This window comes from Macaca thibetana, chromosome 1, assembly GCF_024542745.1.
Source record: "Macaca thibetana thibetana isolate TM-01 chromosome 1, ASM2454274v1, whole genome shotgun sequence".
Classification (NCBI taxonomy): domain Eukaryota; kingdom Metazoa; phylum Chordata; class Mammalia; order Primates; family Cercopithecidae; genus Macaca; species Macaca thibetana.
This window is the reverse complement of record NC_065578.1, coordinates 151,761,749-151,781,084: the sequence shown is the minus strand read 5'-3', so window position 1 is coordinate 151,781,084 and position 19,336 is coordinate 151,761,749. Positions and strand designations below refer to the sequence as shown.

Below are 19,336 nucleotides of genomic sequence, written 5' to 3'. Positions count from 1 at the left end.
GAGCAAGGCCTTTTTTCCAACTTTGTTGTCACTAAGCCTAAAAAGTAAATGAGGCTCAAATGGACCATTGAACAGCTTTAGTGACCAAAACTGGCTTGTGGAGAGCAGGGGCTGGTTACTCTCCACCTGTTTCTTTTATATTTCCCCTCATTCCTTGTTTCCCACCCACCCCCTTGTGTGGTAAGGTGTAGAATCTTACAGGTCACAGAGTTTCGATGAATATTGACTGGGTGAGGGTTGAGGAGTAATATCAACCAATTTTGGAGAAGAGATGGATTCTAACTGTGATCACCATGTGATTCTTACTACCAGAGGTGAAGGAGAATAGCTGTATTTGTTTATCTCACTGTCAAAAAACTGTTTGATTTTCTTCTGAGAAGGGGTCAGTGAATGTTAAGAGTCAAACAATAATAATAATAATAAAGACCCAGATAGTAACTATTTTAGGCTTTGCAGGCCATACAGTCTCTGTCACAATTACTCAGCTCTCCCGTTTGAGAGGGAAAGCAGCTCTAGACAATATGTGAAGGAATAGGTGTGGCTCCTCTCCAATAAAACTTTAATTATAAAAACAAGTAGCAGGCTGGATTTGGCCTGTGAGTCTTAGCTTGCCAATTTTGTCTTAAAGGACCCTCAGAGGGACAAATTCTCTAACATTTTGGTAACTTGCCAGCATGACAATAACTGCAGTGATTCAAAGGTTTTCACTGAGATATGCCTGCTTTTTAACATCTAGAATGTTGGCCAGGCATGGTGGCTCACGACTGTAATACCAGCACTTTGGGAGGCCAAGGTGGGCCAGTCACCAGAGCTCAGGAGTTTGAGACCAGCCTGGCCAACATGGCAAAACCCTGTCTCTACCAAAAATACAAAAATTAGACGGGCATGGTGGCTGGCACCTGTAATCCCAGCTACTCGGGAGGCTGAGGCAGGAGACTTGCTTGAAACCTGGGAGGTGGAGGTTGCAGTGAGCCGAGATGGTGCCACTGCTCTTCAGCCTAGGTGACAGAGCAAGACTCTGTCTAAAAAAAAAAAAAAAAAGAGAAAAAAAAAAAAACTAGAATGTCCAGCCTGGCCAACATGGTGAAACCCTGTCTCTACTAAAAATACAAAAATTAGCTGGGTGTGGTGCAGACCTGTAATCCCAGCTACTCTGGAAGCTGAGGCACAAGGAATGCTTCAACCTAGGAGGTGGAGGTTGCAGTGAACGGAGATCGTGCCACTTCACTCCAGCCTGGGTGACAGAGAAAGACCCTGACTCAAAAGTAAAATAAAATAAAATAATGTAATATAAAAATAAAAATAAAATAGAATGTGAAGAATCCTGGAGTGAACACTGTCCATGTCATCATTCTCTATGATGATTAAATTAAATCATTTAATATTAAATATTAAATAGTATATATGTTATATATTATATTGCATATAATATATTAAATATATATATTATTTATAATGTATTAAATATATTTACATGTAAATAATGTTTATATTTAATAATGTTAACATTAGAGAATATTTAAAATAACTTTTAAAATAAAATTAGAGAATATTTAAAATAAAATTTAAATAACTTACTATTTGTGACAGAGTCTTTGTCACCTAGGCTGGAGTGTAGTGGGACAATCATAGCTCACTGCAGCCTCAAACTTCTGGACTCAACTGATCCTCCCACCTCAGCCTCCTGTGTAGTTGGGACCTCAGGTGCACACTGCAACACTTGGCTAACTAAAAAAAATTTTTGTGTGTGGAGACAAGGTCTTGGGGTCATACTGGACTTGAGTCCTGGCCTCAAGTGATCCTCCCATCTCAGCCTCCCAAAGTTCTGGGATTAAGAGCATGAGCCACCACATGTGGCCAATAAAGTATTATTAATTATTAAAAATTTTCCTGATTTTACCAGTCTGACCATTCCTAGCTTCTCTTGGGCCTGCAAACCTGTATTTCCTCTGCCTCCTTTATCATTTCTGGAATAGCTTCCTCTGCCTTATTTTCGTCTTCTTACTCCTTTCCCTTTCTTCCTTGAGTTAGGATATGCCCTTCTCTCCTTTTTTCTTTTTCCTGTGTCCTTTTACCATCTGCTGTGCAGAGACCCATACTTGATGCTGGGGGTTGGTATGAAGAGTCCACAAAAAAAAAAAGAATGTCCTTGAAGAACTGGTAAATTAAGGAAAATATCCAAGAACTAACCTGAGAATATGAGCACGTTATTAGATCATCTAAAACAAACTTGGTGTACTTCCCTCCTCACCCATCTTCCCCTGTCCTCTGAATTCCCCCCAAGACTGGCTTTCCCATCTCTGGTACAAGCATCCCTCCCCATGCCCTCTCCTCAAGAGAGGCAGTGGGCAGCATCCCCTGAGAGCCTACCCTCTGCCTTGCCCTGTGCAAGCCTTTCTGCCCAGCTGCCCACCCTGTTCTCTCTCCCTCCCTGGGCCTTCCAGCTGACTTCCCTCCTACCACACTGGTCAGCAGGTCCCACTGGCCTGTTGTTATCTGTTGCAGGATCACCTTCAGCAGTGCTTATTTCAAGCTGTGCAGTGTTCTAATGAGAACTGCCAGGAACCAGTCCTACGGAAAGACCTGAAAGAGCATTTGAGTGCATACTGTCAGTTTCGAGAGGAAAAATGCCTTTATTGCAAAAAGGATGTGGTAGTCATCAATCTACAGGTAAAAAACAACACACACAACAGTCATCTTTATGGAGCTAAATTATGCCTGACTGGTCACAGTGAATCAGGTGGAATGCCAGAAGAACATTCCTGCATTTATTTTTGTACAGAATTAGTCTAAAGAATTTGCTTTTTGGAGAGAAGTTCTGTGAAAAGCTTAAAACCTTCTTGTTGGTAGCACTGTCTTCATTTATTATTGGCAAAAATGTTATTTGAACACATGCTGTGTATGTGTAAGGAATGCTGGGCGCTGAGTCACAAGGAGGTGAAGATAATGTCTACGTTCTGAATTCTGCAGTGTAGCTGGGGAGGCAGGATGTAGGCATAAAAAGAAAGCATGGGTACCTTTTACATGTCCCGAAGGAGCTATGCTGGCAGTTCCCCAATCTACCTTCTTTGAGTCCTGTGCTCTATGACTTTCTTTTGAAATAATTGGAAAATTTAATATTTTAATTAAGTTCATTTATACCTAGAAAGTGGACATCTTTAATCCTTTTTTGGAACTAGGCAATAACTTCCTGTAGAGAGTAAGCCACATGACATATATCCCCAAAGAGACACAGGTGTAATCACTGTGAGGCCATGAAAGATAACCCTTGGCTTTGTTTTATTATACTTTGTCTGTTTCAGAATCATGAGGAAAACTTGTGTCCTGAATACCCAGTATTTTGTCCCAACAATTGTGCGAAGATTATTCTAAAAACTGAGGTAACTGCAAATAATCCTCTCTGTAGATTTTATGGAAGATGAAGTTTTAGTAATCATTGTGGTCTGTGTTTGATAAAATCCCAAATATAAGGGCCCAGGGCTTAAATTACACTCATGACCATGACATATCTGCCTTCCCTTCTCTTTTTCTGCAAACTCTCTTCAGTTTTCGTCACAGCTCTTTCTTGCCAGGCCTCTCTCCTTCTCCTGGTCCTTGCCTTCTTCCCAAGCCACCCTTGGCTCCCTGATTGCTGCAGTTGGAAAATAAGTGATGAATTTCTATAGCTTGTGACTCTGCATTTCGTAGGTGGATGAACACCTGGCTGTATGTCCTGAAGCTGAGCAAGACTGTCCTTTTAAGCACTATGGCTGTGCTGTAACGGTATGGAATGACTTTTTGTTTCTGCCTATACATTCTACTGTATAATTTGCTTGGCAAGTTCAGTTTACTCTCTGTTCCATCGAGGATGGAGAATTACAGTTCTGAGAAATCTAAGGCTAATTATTTTAGAGTTCTCCAGAGAAACAGAACCAATGGGGGTATATACATATATAGAGATTTGTTTTAAGAAGTTGACTCTTGCAGTTGTGGGGGCTAGCAAGTCCAAAATCTGCAGGGAAGCTCAGCAATCTGGAAACTCTGGCTGTCTGGAGTTTCTATGCTGCAGTTTTGAGGAGAAGCATTTTTTCTTCAGGAAACCGTAGTGTTTGCTCTGAAGGCCTTCAAATGATTGGATAAGGCCCATCACACTATAGAGGGTAATCTGCTTACTTCAGGTCTACCAATTGTTCTCACCACATCTATGAAATACCTTCACAGCAACATATAGACTTGTTTTGAGCAAACAACTGGGCACCTTAGCCTAGCCAGGTTGACACATAAAATTAACCATCACAATAATTATTTCTTTGTTCTTTTTGTTTTCCTTGAGACAGAGTCTCACTGTGTCACCCAGGCTAGAGTGCAGTGGCGCAATCTCGGCTCACTAAAACCTCTACATCCCGGGTTCAAGCAATTCTCCTGCCTCAGCCTCCTGAGTGGCTGGGATTACAGGCACCCTTCACCATGCCTGGCTAATTTTTGTATTTTTGTTAGAGACAGGGTTTCACCACGTTGGCCAGGCTGGTCTTGAACTCCAGACCTCAGGCGATCCACCTGCCTTGGCCTCCCAAAGTGCTGGGATTACAGCACCGTGCCTGGCCCACAGTAATTGTTTCTAATTCTGATTCCATTGCCTCCACCTGGTTTGGGAACCGTCTGGGGTTACTCCTCTCATGATTACAAATCCTGGTTTTATGGTGATATACCCTTGTATGTTACCAAGTATACTGAAAAAAAATGGACTTAAAATCGTGTTTTAATATGTATGTTATTACCTTTTAAATACTTTAAAATAATACTCAATGAATTATACAAAATAAAATAAAATAAAAATTGATTTCTATTTCAGTCTTTTTAGTAAATTCCAGACGGAGCAGAGTTTTAGGTATTAAAATATGTCATGCTCTGTATTATCATTCTGTATTTTCTATAAATCTAAAATTATTCCGAAATAGAAAGTTTACTTCAGAAATCATGAAAATACTAGAAGGAAAGATGAGTGATTTTTTTTTTTTTTTTGAGACGGAGTCTCGCTCTGTTGCCCAGACTGGAGTGCAGTGGTGGGATGTTGGCTCACTGCAAGCTCCACCTCCTGGGTTCATGCCATTCTCCTGCCTCAGCCTCCTGAGTAGCTGGGACTATAGGCACCCGCTACCACGCCTGGCTAATTTTTTGTATTTTTAGTAGAGACGGGATTTCACCGTGTTAGCCAGGATGGTCTCGATCTCCTGACCTTGTGATCCGCCCGCCTCAGCCTCCCAAAGTGCTGGGATTACAGGTGTGAGCCACCGTGCCTGGCTGGCCTCAGCCTCCCAAAGTGCTGGGATTACAGGTGTGAGCCACCGTGCCTGGCTGAATTTTTTTATTCTTAAAGAGGCTGGTGCGGTGGCTCATACCTGTAATCCCAGCATTTTGGGAGGCTGAGGTGGGTGGATCATTTGAGGTCAGGAGTTCAAGACCAGCCTGGCCAACATGGTGAAACCCTGCCTCTAACAAAAATACAAAAATTAGCTGAGTGTGGTGGTACACACCTGTAATCCCAGCTACTCGGGAGGCTGAGGTATGAGAATTGCTTGAACCCAGGAGGCTGAGGTTGCAGTGAGCTGAGGTCACGCCACTGCACTCCAGCCTGGGTGATAGAGCGAGACTCTGTCTCCAAACAAACAACGCCCCCGCCCCGCAACAACAACAAAAGCCCTTTCTTAAATGACTAACATAAAACCAGAAGCCATAATTTTGATAAACTTATAAATATTTAAAACTTCTATATGATTTTTTAAAGTACCATAAATAAAGTCAAACAGCAAACAATGAACTGGAGGGAAAAGTTTGCAACATATGATCAGACAAAAAAAAAAGCGGGGGGCTATTTTCCTTTATATACAAAGAAACCTTTAGTGTTAATAACTTACTCAACTTAATGGAAAAATAGGCAAAGAAATATAGTATATAGGCAGTTCCAGAAAAAAATTCATTTGACTGATAAATGTAAGAAAAGATGCTCATTTCACTCCTAAATAAATGTACATTATAACAAGAAATATAATTTTACCTAATGTCATCAAATTGACAAAGATTAAAACATCTTATGATATCTCACTTTTTTTAGGGTGATTTGGTTATATCTATGAAAATAAAAAAATGAATCCATACATTGTGCATTTCTGCTAGGATTTATGTTACAGATATCCTTTCTTAAATTATACAGTGATTACACATACACAAACACACACAAAGATGTTTATTTGTATAGCAAGAAAATCCCACAACAACCCAAAACTAAAAACAACCTGTAAGTCTATCATTAAAACACCAACTATATAATTATATATTCATATGTTAGAATTATATAGCTGATAAAAATAATGAGATATGTAAAAAATTAAATATAGTATGTTCTCATTTGTGTTAAAAATGTGTATATATCCTTACTGACTCTGGTAAGACTAGGAAATTGGGTGTGGAGATGGAAAGAGGAGGCCTTTTACTTATCATTCTTCATCTTATGTTGTTTGACATAAGCACATATTTCTTTTATTTTAAAAACCATTTGAAAAAATGTATATTGTGAGAAGGATTTTTAAAAAAATCTATGAAGAGTCTATAAATTTGTCACATATCAAACCAGAGGTTGTCTTGGCCGCAAAAAGGATGGGGTTTACCTTTCTTGTGCATCAGCACAGTTGTCCAGCTTGGGCAACATGGTGAAACCCTGTCTCTACCAAACAATACAAAAATTAGCCAGGTGTAGTGGCGCACCCTGTAGTCCCAGCTCCTTGGGAGGCTGAGGTGGGAGAATCCCTTGAGCCAGGGAGGCAAAGATTGCAGTGAGCCAAGGTCATGCAATTGTAATCCAGCCTGGGCAACAGAGTGAGACCCTGTCTCGAGGAAAAAAAAAAAAAAAGTGCAGAATTGCTTTCTGGCTCTAAAAATGATCTTTACAGTCAGGCCCAAATCTCCAGTTGGTTTGTATTCTAGAACTTGCCTCAGCATCAGAGCTTGGAATGGCTGAGGGAGTTATTCTCTGGAACCTATCACCAAAGAAGCCAACCCTAACCCAAATGGAAATTGATGATAAATATTTAGTTAGACTGCATGGATCACCTTGATGCACCTAACAAACATTTGCTTTTACTGGTAATATAGGCAGGCAGTCTGCAAAAAAAATATTTTAATGATTAGGGAAAAAGCAACCATTTCTTCTTGCAAATGTATTCTGTGGTTTTGAGGGCAACATATATGTATGGGCTGAAATTAAAATCAGGTGGCATTCGTTCTGCCCATGGCAGCCAGTCCATGATTGGAGGCAGCATGGAAATGTGCTTGACAGGAGGAAGAACTAGTGTTGACTTAAAACTGATTTGAAGAGGCCAGGCGCAGTGGCTCATACCTGTAATCCCAGCACTTTGGGAGGCCGAGGCAGGCAGATTATGAGGTCAGGAGTTCAAGACCAGCTTGGGCAATATGGTGAAACCCCGTCTCTACTAAAAATACAAAAATTAGCCAGGCATGGTGGCATGTGCCTGTAATCCCAGCTACTCAGGAGGCTAAGGCAGGAGAATCGCTTGAACCCAGGTGGAGGTTGCAGTGAGCCAAGATCGTGCCACCGCACTCCAGCCTGGGCGACAGAGTGTCAAAAAACAAACAAAACTGATTTGAAGATAACCCACGAAGGAGATAGGTTTTATATGGGAATAGTTGAGAGATGATAATAACTACGCTTAACCCACAGTCATATACTCCCAGGGCAAGGAAGAAAATCAGCCAGGGCAAGGAAGAAAATCAGCACTGCGAATTTTGATATTGGCCTGATTCTCTGTCTCATGGATATTGTAGAATCCTAAAGCTGGGGCCAGGTATGGTGGCTCACACCTTTAATCCCAGTACTTTGTGAGACCAAGGCAGGCAGATCACTTGAGGCCAGGAGTTCGAGACCACCCTGGCCAACATAGTGAAACTCCGTCTCTACTAAAAATACAAAAATTAGCTGGGTGTGGTGGCACACACCTGTAATCCCAGCTACTCGGGAGGCTGGGGCACAAGAATCTCTTGAACCCAAGAGGCAGAGGCTGCAGTGAGCCAAGAACACACCACTACACTCCAGTCTGGGCGACAGAGCAGAGCAGGCTGTCTCAAAAAAAAAAAAAAAAAAAAAAAAAAAAAAAAAGAATCCTAAAACTGGAAAAGGGACCCACTGGAGTCATTTTTCCTGCAACCCACTAGAGACTGGTGCATGTTTAAACTACTAAAGTAAGCAAAGTTGTTAAGATTCTATTTTAGCAGAATATCCTACCACCTCTTTCATTTTTGAAGCCTCTCAGCAACCTGACTTATTTTTCTCTTCATATTGAAGGATAAACGGAGGAACCTGCAGGAACATGAGCATTCAGCCTTACGGGAGCACATGCGTTTGGTTTTAGAAAAGAATGTCCAATTAGAAGAACAGGTAAATCTTCAAAGTTTCAAATAAAAAGTGAGGCAACAGAATTGCTAGGATTTGCCTGCTCTATGCTGGTATTTTTCTATTCTCCTCTATTTCAGTATGAGTCAATTGGAGGTAGATGTTTTTCTGTTAAGTGGCCAAACAGGCTCACAGGATTATAGAACATTAAAATTGGAAGGTGCTGTTAGGATCCTTGGGTCCCTCCCCCTCATTCAACAGATGAAATAACTGAACTCTGATAAATTTTTATGTGTTTTAATCGTTAAGTAGCAGAATTCAATCTCAAAACTCATGTCCTCTGATTCTAAGATACCATAACTAAGATACCATAACTTCCTCTCAATAGCCTATCTACACACCTTTTGGTTAATACCTGGCACTTAGCAATTTGATGTTTCAGTTACATTAATATTACTGTGAAACAACAGTTGACTATCTATTCTAAGCACTATGGGTTTTATAAATTTTGTGGTAAGTCTAAACTCCTGCCTTTGAGAAGCTTTGCAACCTGATCAATGCATACATCCACACTTATTTCACCGAGTTGTGATTATCAAGTGAAATTTTATGCAAATGCCTGCCATAGTGCCTGTGGCACTCATATTAACCTCAATAAATGCTGATTCTATTGAGCAATTTTTAGGAAAGTTAATTATTTTGTTAGAACATCTCAGAAAATCAGACTTTTCTTTTTTTTTTCTTTTTTTTTTGAGATGAGTCTTGCTCTGTCACCGAGGCTGGAGTGCAGTGGCGCGATCTTGGCTCACTGCAAGCTCCGCCTCCCGGGTTCACGCCATTCTCCTGCCTCAGCCTCCCGAGTAGCTGGGACTACAGGCGCCCGCCACCACGCCTGGCTAATTTTTTGTATTTTTTAGTAGAGACGGGGTTTCACGTGTTAGCCAGGATGGTCTCGATCTCCTGACCTTGTGATCTGCCCATCTTGGCCTCCCAAAGTGATGGGATTACAGGCGTGAGCCACCACGCCCAGCGGAAAATCAGACTTTTCAAGCCCAGGTAGGGAAGAAAACCATTTTCAGAAAAGGAGCTGATGTTTGCTACTGCAGATGATTTTTTGATGTCTGATTTTCTATTAAAGTAGGTGGGTGAGTTCCAGGGTCAGATCCTGGAGAAAATTAGGAAGACTGATTAAACAGTAACTTTGGTAGAAGGCATGCTGCCTAGTAACCGTTCCCAAGTTTTTTCTGTATCAGTTGCCTCATTCATCCATCCTTTCATTCAAGAAACACCTACCATATGTCAGGTACAATGTTTGCTGCTAGGGACACTGAGCCAAGGAAGACATAGCCTCTATCCTTGAAGAACTAACATAAATGTAAACAGGTTAATTGTCATGCCTTGTAGGACATGCTGTAACTCAGTCTGGGGTACAGAGGCTGCAGCAATTTATTCTGGGGGAGTTGGAGAAGACTTTCAAAGTAAGACATCCAAGCTGCCTCTTGAAGGAGGAAGGATTCATCAGTTAAAATGTTGTGGAAGAAGGACATCCAAAAGGGAGAGCTTGCACTGAAGCAGGGAGGCATAAGAAATGCTGATGAATCAAGGAAATGGGGTTTTAGGATGAATGGACTTCTGAGTATGAGATAGAGAGAGGCTGCAGACTAGTGTGTTGCATCCAGATTGCAGTGGCCTTCTGTGTAGCCTAAGAAGTTTTGGACACTGCGCATTCAATTATTTTTTCATTCATTCATTCTCTGCCTTGTTTCAGAAAGGTTTTAAGGACCAGAAGTTTGAACCAATTGTTTTTTTCCAGTAATAGGGAGCTAATGGAGGTTTCTTAATTGGAAAATACTTGGTCAGCTAATTGTTTGTTTATTTGTTTGTTGAGATAGGGTCTGGCCCTGTCACCCAGGCTGGAGTACACTGGTGTGATCTGGACTCTCTGTAATCTCTGCCTCCCAGACTCAAGAAATCCTCCACCTTAGCCTCTTGAGTAGCTGGGACTATAGGTGTGTACCACCACACTCGGCTAATTTTTGTATTTTTTTTTTTTTTTTTTGTAGAGACAGGGTTTTGCCATGTTGCCCAGGCTGGTCTCATGAGCTCAAGCTATCTGCCTGCCTCAGCCGCCCAAAGCGGTTTGTTTGCTTTTGTTTTTTAAAGCAAGACAGTTGGTAAGAGCATGGCAATTGATAAGAGTGAAGGCTCTGGAGCCAGAATGCCTAGGTTTGCAGCCAGGCTGCACACTAGCCATATGAGTTTGGACAAACTACTTCATTTCTGTCATCCCCCATTTCCTCATTTGTAATTGGGGTTGTGGTGACGGTAAAAAGGGATAATATAGTTAAGCTAGTAGCACAATGCCTAACACATAATAAGTACTTCAATAGTAGGTGGAAGCAGGATACTGGAGGTGGTGGTGGTGATGTTGAAGGCTCAACCAACGCCATGTCAGCTGGAAAAAGAGAGAGTATCAGGAGACCTTCTGAGGTTGTAAATGACATGCATTAAGCTGAGTAGGGAGGGGACATGGTAATGATATTAAGCGAGATGGGCACTACTAAAACTGGAGCAGGTTAGAGGTGAGGGTGCAGAGAGAGACAAGGAGTTTGCTTTTGGCCAGGCAGGTAGGTGGAAGTCAGCTCTAGGGTTCTAAGTAAAGGATTCTAGGGCCAGAGATCAAGTGATTGTCTCAGCCATTTGTGCATTCATTCATAAACTATGTATCAAATGCCCTCTCTGTGCCAGGCACTGTCCTAGGCTCTAAGGATAAACAGATAAATGAGATGTAGTCTCAAGAAACAATTTAGTGGAGAGGAAGACCAAAACAACAACAACAAAAAGCAAGTTATAAGCGTGACAATGATGATTTATACACTAGAATATGGACAGGGTATCATGGAACTTGAGAGGTGGTCTTGGTGGGTGGTGCAAGTAAGGAAATATTTCCAAGAGGATGTACCCGTGAGTGGAGGCTTAGAAAGTGGTAGTTTTTAGATGAAGAGAGAGGTGTATGAGACAGCAGGGCCTGACGGGAAATAGGAGTTGTGTGGTCTTGCTGGGCAGGATGCATGTGGAATGTGAATGGGCTTGAGGCTGAAAGTGTAGCCAGGGGCAGGTCACGTAGGGCCCAGTGTCACCTGTAAAAGCAAGCCACTAGAGACGTTTATGCAGGGAAGGCTCAAGACCAGATTTTTATCTTAATATTATTCTGGTCACAGTAAGGAATACAAATGGAAGGAGAACAAGACTAAAGCCAGGGAGAGCATTCATGTTGTTCATTCATTTAACAAATATTTATCAAGCACCTACTGGTGCCAGGCAACAGTCCAGTTGCTGGGGTCATAGTGGACTGTGAGGTTCATGCCAGTCCCGGCTCTCACGGAGCTTATGTTCTGGTGTGTGTTGTGGGTAGAATGGGTAGAGCAGGACCAGTTAGAAAGCTGCTGTTGCAGCCCAAGGGAGAAATAATGAAGACTGAAACTAGTGCTGAAATGAGAAATGGATGTAAGTCTTTTTGTTTCTATTGTCGTGTTAAAAATTAAAATTGGCAACTGTTGCAGATTGAATGGATATGGGAATAAGAGAAGAGCTGTCTAGGATCAGCTTTAGGTATCTAATTGTTTCCTTCAAGTAGATTATAAAATCTGTCAATATGCTACCTACACATTTTGCCTATCCCTTGCTGGTTTGTATGCTGGATGGGTTACTTAAACTCTCTACCTCTGTTTCCTCATCTGAAAAATGAGTCTAATATTCGTGCAACTCATAGGGTTCTTTGAGGCATACAAGAGCTAATGAATATTAGGGTATGATAGTCAGCAAGTTTTTGCCATTATTACTATTGATACTGCACATGTAACATTTAATGTGGTATGGTGATCAGTACTCTTTCGTGGTAGTTTTATTTTGTTTTAAGAGACAAGGTGTCACTATGTTGCCCAGGCTGGACTCAGTCTCCTGGGCTCAAGTGATCCTCCCCCATCAGCCTCCCAGGTACCTGGGATTACAGGTGCCTGGCTTTTGTGGTTGCTTAGTAAGTCCATGTTGAATGAATGAAGAGAACCAGTTCAGTAAATTCAGTCAAGTGATGTCTGTCATTAGATGAACCATCATAGTAGGTTAGGTGTAGAAAAGGCTGATGAGAAATTCTGTAGATGTGGCTTTTTGGAACCACCTGTAAATATCTTCCTATAATTATATAGGAATCTACCTGTAAATATTTTCCTAGAAATAAATATGTACATTTTTTCCTAGAAACACTTTCTTACCTGCAAGTACGATTTTAACTTATATGCATGCAGTTATATTCAATGACTTTATTTTTCCTCACATCCCTGTTATTAGATTTCTGATTTACATAAGAGCCTAGAACAGAAAGAAAGTAAAATCCAGCAGCTAGCAGAAACTATAAAGAAACTTGAAAAGGAGTTCAAGCAGTTTGCACAGTTGTTTGGCAAAAATGGAAGCTTCCTCCCAAACATCCAGGTAAGAAATGGCCTTTCTGTTGAAAGCCAAGATTTGGCTTTCAATTGCAGTGAGGGTTTTTCTTTTAACTTTTTAAATAGAAATAATTTAAAATATACAGAAAAGCTGTAAGAATAAGATGGTGCAAAGAACACTTGTATAACCTCCACCCAGATTCACTCATGGTCAACGTTGTGTCCCGTTTGCTTCATCATTCATGCTCCCCTCCACTGCTCCTCCCCCATCGTGTGTGTGTGTGTGTGTATGTGTGTGTGTGTGTATGTGTGTGTGGGCGTGTGTGCATGTGCATGCACGTACTCTTTCTAAACCATTTGCGAGTACGCTGCATATTTTATGGCCCTTTACCTCTACATGTTAATACTTCAGTATGTATTTCCTAAGAATAAAGATCTTCTTTTACACAACCCCAGTACGTTTTGCAATATCAGTAACTTTGATACAATACTTCTATATAATTTATAGCAATTAGGGTTTTAATTAATGTTGGGCCAGTATTAATCACTTGATTGCAGATTCACTGAGAGCATCTGTAGTTCTGCATTTTGTAGTCAACAAGTGAAACTATTAATTCCCTTGGGAAGAAAATGCTTTAAACATCACTAAAATATAGCAGAAATAGTACTTTGTAAATTATGAACGTTAAATAACCATAAATGAATTCTGATGAATAATGTCTTTATCATGATTATAAAATTTATAGTGAAAAAGATTTCAAGACATGTGGTGTAGGCAATATATTTGAAATTTAGGTTATCCCAGAAAATCTAGGCCCTATAATTTCCATACTTAGCCAGCACATTATACATTAAACACACACACACACACTCCTCATATACATACAATGTATATGTATGTGAAATATGTATAATGTGTATATGCATATGTGTATATACATATATATGTACAGATGCTCCTCGACTTACAATGTAGTTATGTCTTGATAAACCCATTAAGTTGAAAATATTGTAAGTCAAAAATGTGTTTGATACACCTAACCTATTAAACATCGTAACCTAGCCTAACATACCTTAAATGTGCTCAGAACACTTAAATTAGCCTACAGTTGGGCAGTCATCTAACACAAAGCCTATTTTATAATAAAGTATTGAATTCCTCATGTAATTTATCAAATTCTGAAAGTGAAAAACAAAATGGGTACTTTGAGTAGCCATATCTTATACACACACAGGGAAAGGGAGGAGTAATTTTATTTAGTCTCTTCCACCTGAGAGAGCAGTCAAAAGTTTAGGCCTTACTCAGGGCCTTCTGTACCACCCATAGAGCTCAGGCCAGAACAGGTGCGCCTATTCCATCTAATTCTCCACCTTCTAGCAAAGCAGGAGTGAATCAGGAGATTGGCTTCTAAAAAGAGGAAAAAGTGTAGGGCAAGAGGAGAGACAACATGAAAATAAATATATAAAGATGGGTTGGAGAACCAAGCAGAGGAAAACAGAGGGAGGATAAAAATTAGGTAAAGAAAAGTTCAAACATTTGGAACAGGAGCTGTGGTAGGAAAGGAGGAGGAGGAAGATAATTAGGTGGCTCATCTCTCTGTGATCCTCACTGAATTTTATTTTCTGGGCTTGTATTTTTCATTCTGTTAATTGATTAAATGTGATATGTTTGAATTGAAGAAAATGCTAATCTCAATGAATTGCTAAAATATTAACTAATTTTTTAAACATGATTATCCATTTTGTAATGAAAGGTTTTTGCCAGTCACATTGACAAGTCAGCTTGGCTAGAAGCTCAAGTGCATCAATTATTACAAATGGTTAACCAGCAACAAAATAAATTTGACCTGAGGCCTTTGATGGAAGCAGTTGATACAGTGAAACAGAAAATTACCCTGCTAGAAAACAATGATCAAAGATTAGGTATGTCTGATATTTTATTTCTCTTTTGGTGACTCATTTGTCTGCATGTGTTCATGAAACAACCAAACACCTGGCCAAATAGAGAGTCACATCTGTCCAGGATAAACAATGGCTAAATCTGCTATTTGTGAAAGCATCATGAGATTCTGGCCACTCAGGCAAAAATGAGGGAGGGCCACAAGTGGGGTTGGGGGACTGGGCTAGGAGATTCCAAGACTGGAAACAGGTCAGCAAATTCCAAGAACAGGGATTGATGACTTTCAAGAAGAGTGGAAAATAATGAGAAACCTCAGGGAGAGATGTGGTGGGATCATTGTTTTAGGTATGGGAAAATATTAAAGGGTTTGGCTATTTAAAAGCATTCTAGTCAGAAAAGTGTGGGGCTCAGCATGCTGACTCACGCTAGTTGAATGCTCAGTGTGTCTTCTCTACACTTCAGTGAGTTTAAGATACACATCCAGGTTTCCTTGGAGGCAGTGTGCCAAAACATGATATTCCCTGAGTTAATATTATTACAACAAATGAATTCGGCTCATCTTTAGGATGTCAGGATTTTCCTGATACTCTTTCAGGTAACAAAATTCCACTTTGGGAAAATTTTAAAGATAACTTTTAGGCCTATGGAATCTTTTTTTTTCTTATTTGCAGCTGTTTTAGAAGAGGAAACTAACAAACATGATACCCACATTAATATTCATAAAGCACAGCTGAATAAAAATGAAGAGCGATTTAAACTGCTGGAGGGTACTTGCTATAATGGAAAGCTCATTTGGAAGGTGACAGATTACAAGATGAAGAAGAGGGAGGCAGTGGATGGGCACACAGTGTCCATCTTCAGCCAGTCCTTCTACACCGGCCGCTGTGGCTACCGGCTCTGTGCTAGAGCATACCTGAATGGGGATGGGTCAGGGAAGGGGACACACCTGTCCCTATACTTTGTGGTCATGCGAGGAGAGTTTGACTCACTGTTGCAGTGGCCATTCAGGCAGAGGGTGACACTGATGCTTCTGGACCAGAGTGGCAAAAAGAACATTATGGAGACCTTCAAGCCTGACCCCAATAGCAGCAGCTTTAAAAGGCCTGATGGGGAGATGAACATTGCCTCTGGCTGTCCCCGCTTTGTGGCTCATTCTGTTTTGGAGAATGCCAAGAACGCCTACATTAAAGATGACACTCTGTTCTTGAAAGTGGCCGTGGACTTAACTGACCTGGAGGATCTCTAATCACTGTTTATGGGGTGATAAGAGGACTTTTTGGGGCCAGAACCGTGGAGTAGAGCACATTTGATTATCATATTGACCTGGATTTAGACTCAAAGCACATTTGTATTTGCCTTTTTCCTTAACGTTTGAAGTCAGTTTAAAACTTCTGAAGTGCTGTCTTTTTACATTTTACTCTGTCCTAGTTTGAAACTTAAAACTCTTAGAATATTCTCTTATTATTTATATTTTTATATTTCTTGAAAGATGGTAAGTTTCTTGAAGTTTCCAGGGCGTTTTTCTTTTACTGGTGCTTAGCGCAGTGTCTCAGGCACTCTAAATATTGAATGTTATGGAGGACATAGAGGTAGCAGAATTCCCAATTGAAAATGTTTTGATATTTTATTGTTTGGCCTATTGATTCTAGACCTGGCCTTAAGTCTACAAAAACCATCTTTATAAGGTAGGCTGTTCCAGTTAAGTAGTGGGTGATGTAGTTACAAAGATAATACGCTCAGTTTGGATCTTTTTTTTCAGTTAAATGCTAAATATGTGAAAATTACTATACCTCTAAGTATTTTCATGAAATTCACCAGCAGTTTGCAGGTACTGTTTTGCAAGGCTGCATAAGAACTGGTGAATGGGGTAAGCATTTTCATTCTTCCTGATGAAGTAAAGCAGAAAGTACTGCATAGTAATATGTAAGATATAGCTAGCCAGCTAAAATTCAGATTTCATTAGGTTCAACCCTATGAAAAAAACTATTTTCATAGGTCAAAAATGGTAAAAACTTAGCAGTTTCATAAGATTCAACCAAATAAATATATATACACACACACATACATATACACCTATATATGTGTGTATACAAACAGTTTGAGTGTATTTTGGTAACAGTAGTAAATCAATGTGAGGATGGATAGAATTTAGTATATAATAGAGAAAATGTCATAAGTGGATAAAAGGAATTTACAACTTGAGGAGAAAACCTTTATAATTTCCTATGGGTGTCAGAAGTACTCTCAGCGAAAATGGATGGCTAAAACAGTATCTACTATTCTCTGATAACTTTTTTTTTTTTTTGAGACAGAGTCTTGTTGTCACCCAGGCTGGATGGAGTGCAGTGACGTGATCTCAGCTCACTGCAACCTCCGCCTCCTGGGTTCAAGTGATTCTCCTGCCTCAGCCTCCTGAGTAGCTGGGATTACAGGCAACCGTCACCACACCTGGCTAATTTTTGTATTTTTAGTAGAGACGGAGTTTTGCCATGTTGGCCAAGCTGGTCTCCAACTCCTGACCTCAAGCGATCTGCCCGCCTTGGCCTCCCAAAGTGCTGAAATTATAGGCATGACCCACTGCGCCAAGCCTCTGACAACGTTTGAATTTGTAAGCTGCTATGCAAGTGGGCATTTATATAAACTTGTAATGTTTCTTGTCAGAATTCTGAGTACTTTGTGAAGAACAGAAATGATCATGTTCTTATGCATCTATCTGTATGGGTCTGAAGGTGTATATACAAATTGAGATGAGTCTTTATGACTCTTGATAAGCCTAAGTTTAACAACAACAACAAAAATGCCAAGTTGTCCTGAGCCCTCCTGCATTGTTATGCCACTTCTCTACTGCTCATACGCAGGCTGGCTCCCCTGGGCACACAAAGATGAGTATGGGCCATGGGCCCCTGTAGAGCTGCTCACCTGGTGATGACCATGCACCTTACAATTTCTGAGCAGTTAACCCTATAGAAGCATGCTTTATATGAGTGTCTTCTGGGAAGAGGAACCTTCTTAATCTCTTCTGTGGGATTTTCAAATGCTAAAGACTCACACTGCAGCAATTATCCCAGATGATTAAATTCAAAGAAATATGTTCACAACAGGAATATACTAAAGAACTAGAGCGTCGCTGCTGGTGAACTGTGGCATAGCTGATGCTCAACACATCACCTCGGACAAATTCAGGAAGCATTTCTCTAGCCCACAAGGCCAGACCCAGGTGCTCTGTGTGTTTGTTTTTAATGTTCTTCATCATATCCAAGTTCACTCTCTCTTCCTGAGCAGTGGACGATTGTATTGCTGTAACTTCTTTTGAGTAGTTGATGTGGAAAACATTTTAAAGTGAATTTGTCAAAATGCTGGTTTTGTGTTTTATCCAACTTTTGTGCATATATATATAAAGTATGTCATGGCATGGTTTGCTTAGGAGTTCAGAGTTCCTTCATCATTGAAATAGTGATTAAGTGATCCCAGAACAAGGAGTTCTAGTGTAAAAAGCACCCCTTTTTCACAAAACAAGAGTTGTGATTTTGCTTTGAAACAAGGTGGATCTATGTAAACTATTTTTCCTTTTTTATGAACGGAACAGTAATTTTTCTTCTGTATCAATAAGATTTAAATTTTTATTTCCATTTTGGGTTAATTTTGGTTCCTGATGAAAAGATAACAATACACTAAGCATAAAGGGGAAGTTAATATCCTTGAGAAAGTTACAGAAGGATTGTAGTGGGGGTGTGTGTGTTAATAATGCTTATTAACAAGTCTAAAATCTGACCCCTGATTTCCACATTTGGTATTTTCAGAGAAAACAAGAGACAGTCACAGCCAGGATCAATTCACAGTGCCAGTCCTGAATACAATAGGACAGTGAGGTACAAACCCTTTGTGTGGTCCCTGGATAATCAGTCCACACTACTGACTATCTCTTTTCTCTTAGAAAGCAGTTGGAGATATATGTCTCAATCTTATATAAGAATTCTGAGCTGGAGATAAAGGTTTGATGGAGGCACAGTAGGGGTCCCAGGTGGTGAAATCACACAGGAATAACACATTCTATGGGAAGAGGAAGAAGAACCTGTAAAACATTTGGAGAAGGAATGATCCAGAGGTAAGAAAAACACCAAGGAAGGTGGGAAGAGAAAAGAATGTCAACAGGGCCAAATGCCAGCTTGGGAACAGCAGCCACTCCCAGAGCACTCCCACAGCCCTTGTGAACTCACTGTCACCCCCATGCTGCTCTCTCCTCAAGTCTGTATCTCTGACCCTGGCCTTTGCCATAAGCTGATCCGAGTACCTGCTGAACATCTAAATTCAGGAGTCCCATAGGGACTTTAAGGACCACTTCACCATACAGAACTGGAAATCTTCCCACCCTCCCCACCACTGCCAACCTATTACTCCATTTTTTCTATCTAAGTGACATCATTGTCCAAGCCAAAAGTTTGGACACTATTCTGGATTCCTCCCTCATCTTCCCTGTCCAGTAACCCACACTGCACTGCGAATTTGACCTCCAAATAATTTCTTTAGAGGTATTCCCACTACTTACCCTTCCTCAGTACTACTGTCGTTTCAGGCCTACATTATTTTTTAAATCACAACTGTTCTCCCTAT

General features: G+C 40.5%; 1 protein-coding gene across 9 annotated transcripts in view; it reads left to right on the top strand.

The window, feature by feature from the left end:
• Nucleotides 1–18,233, top strand: part of TRAF5 (TNF receptor associated factor 5) — a 49,013-nt gene extending 30,780 nt beyond the window's left edge. For 7 of the 9 annotated variants that reach the window (XM_050781093.1, XM_050781084.1, XM_050781053.1 and 4 more), the window contains exons 5-11: nt 2,473–2,670; nt 3,303–3,380; nt 3,688–3,762; nt 8,336–8,428; nt 12,731–12,871; nt 14,580–14,748; nt 15,397–18,233. In XM_050781093.1, coding sequence (XP_050637050.1) covers nt 2,473–2,670; nt 3,303–3,380; nt 3,688–3,762; nt 8,336–8,428; nt 12,731–12,871; nt 14,580–14,748; nt 15,397–15,971 — 1,329 coding nt within the window. In that variant the 3' untranslated portion in view covers nt 15,972–18,233. The remainder of the gene's footprint in view (nt 1–2,472; nt 2,671–3,302; nt 3,381–3,687; nt 3,763–8,335; nt 8,429–12,730; nt 12,872–14,579; nt 14,749–15,396) is intronic. The other 2 variants (XM_050781120.1, XM_050781074.1) reach the window with 1 other exon arrangement.
• Nucleotides 18,234–19,336: the final 1,103 nt, after the last annotated feature.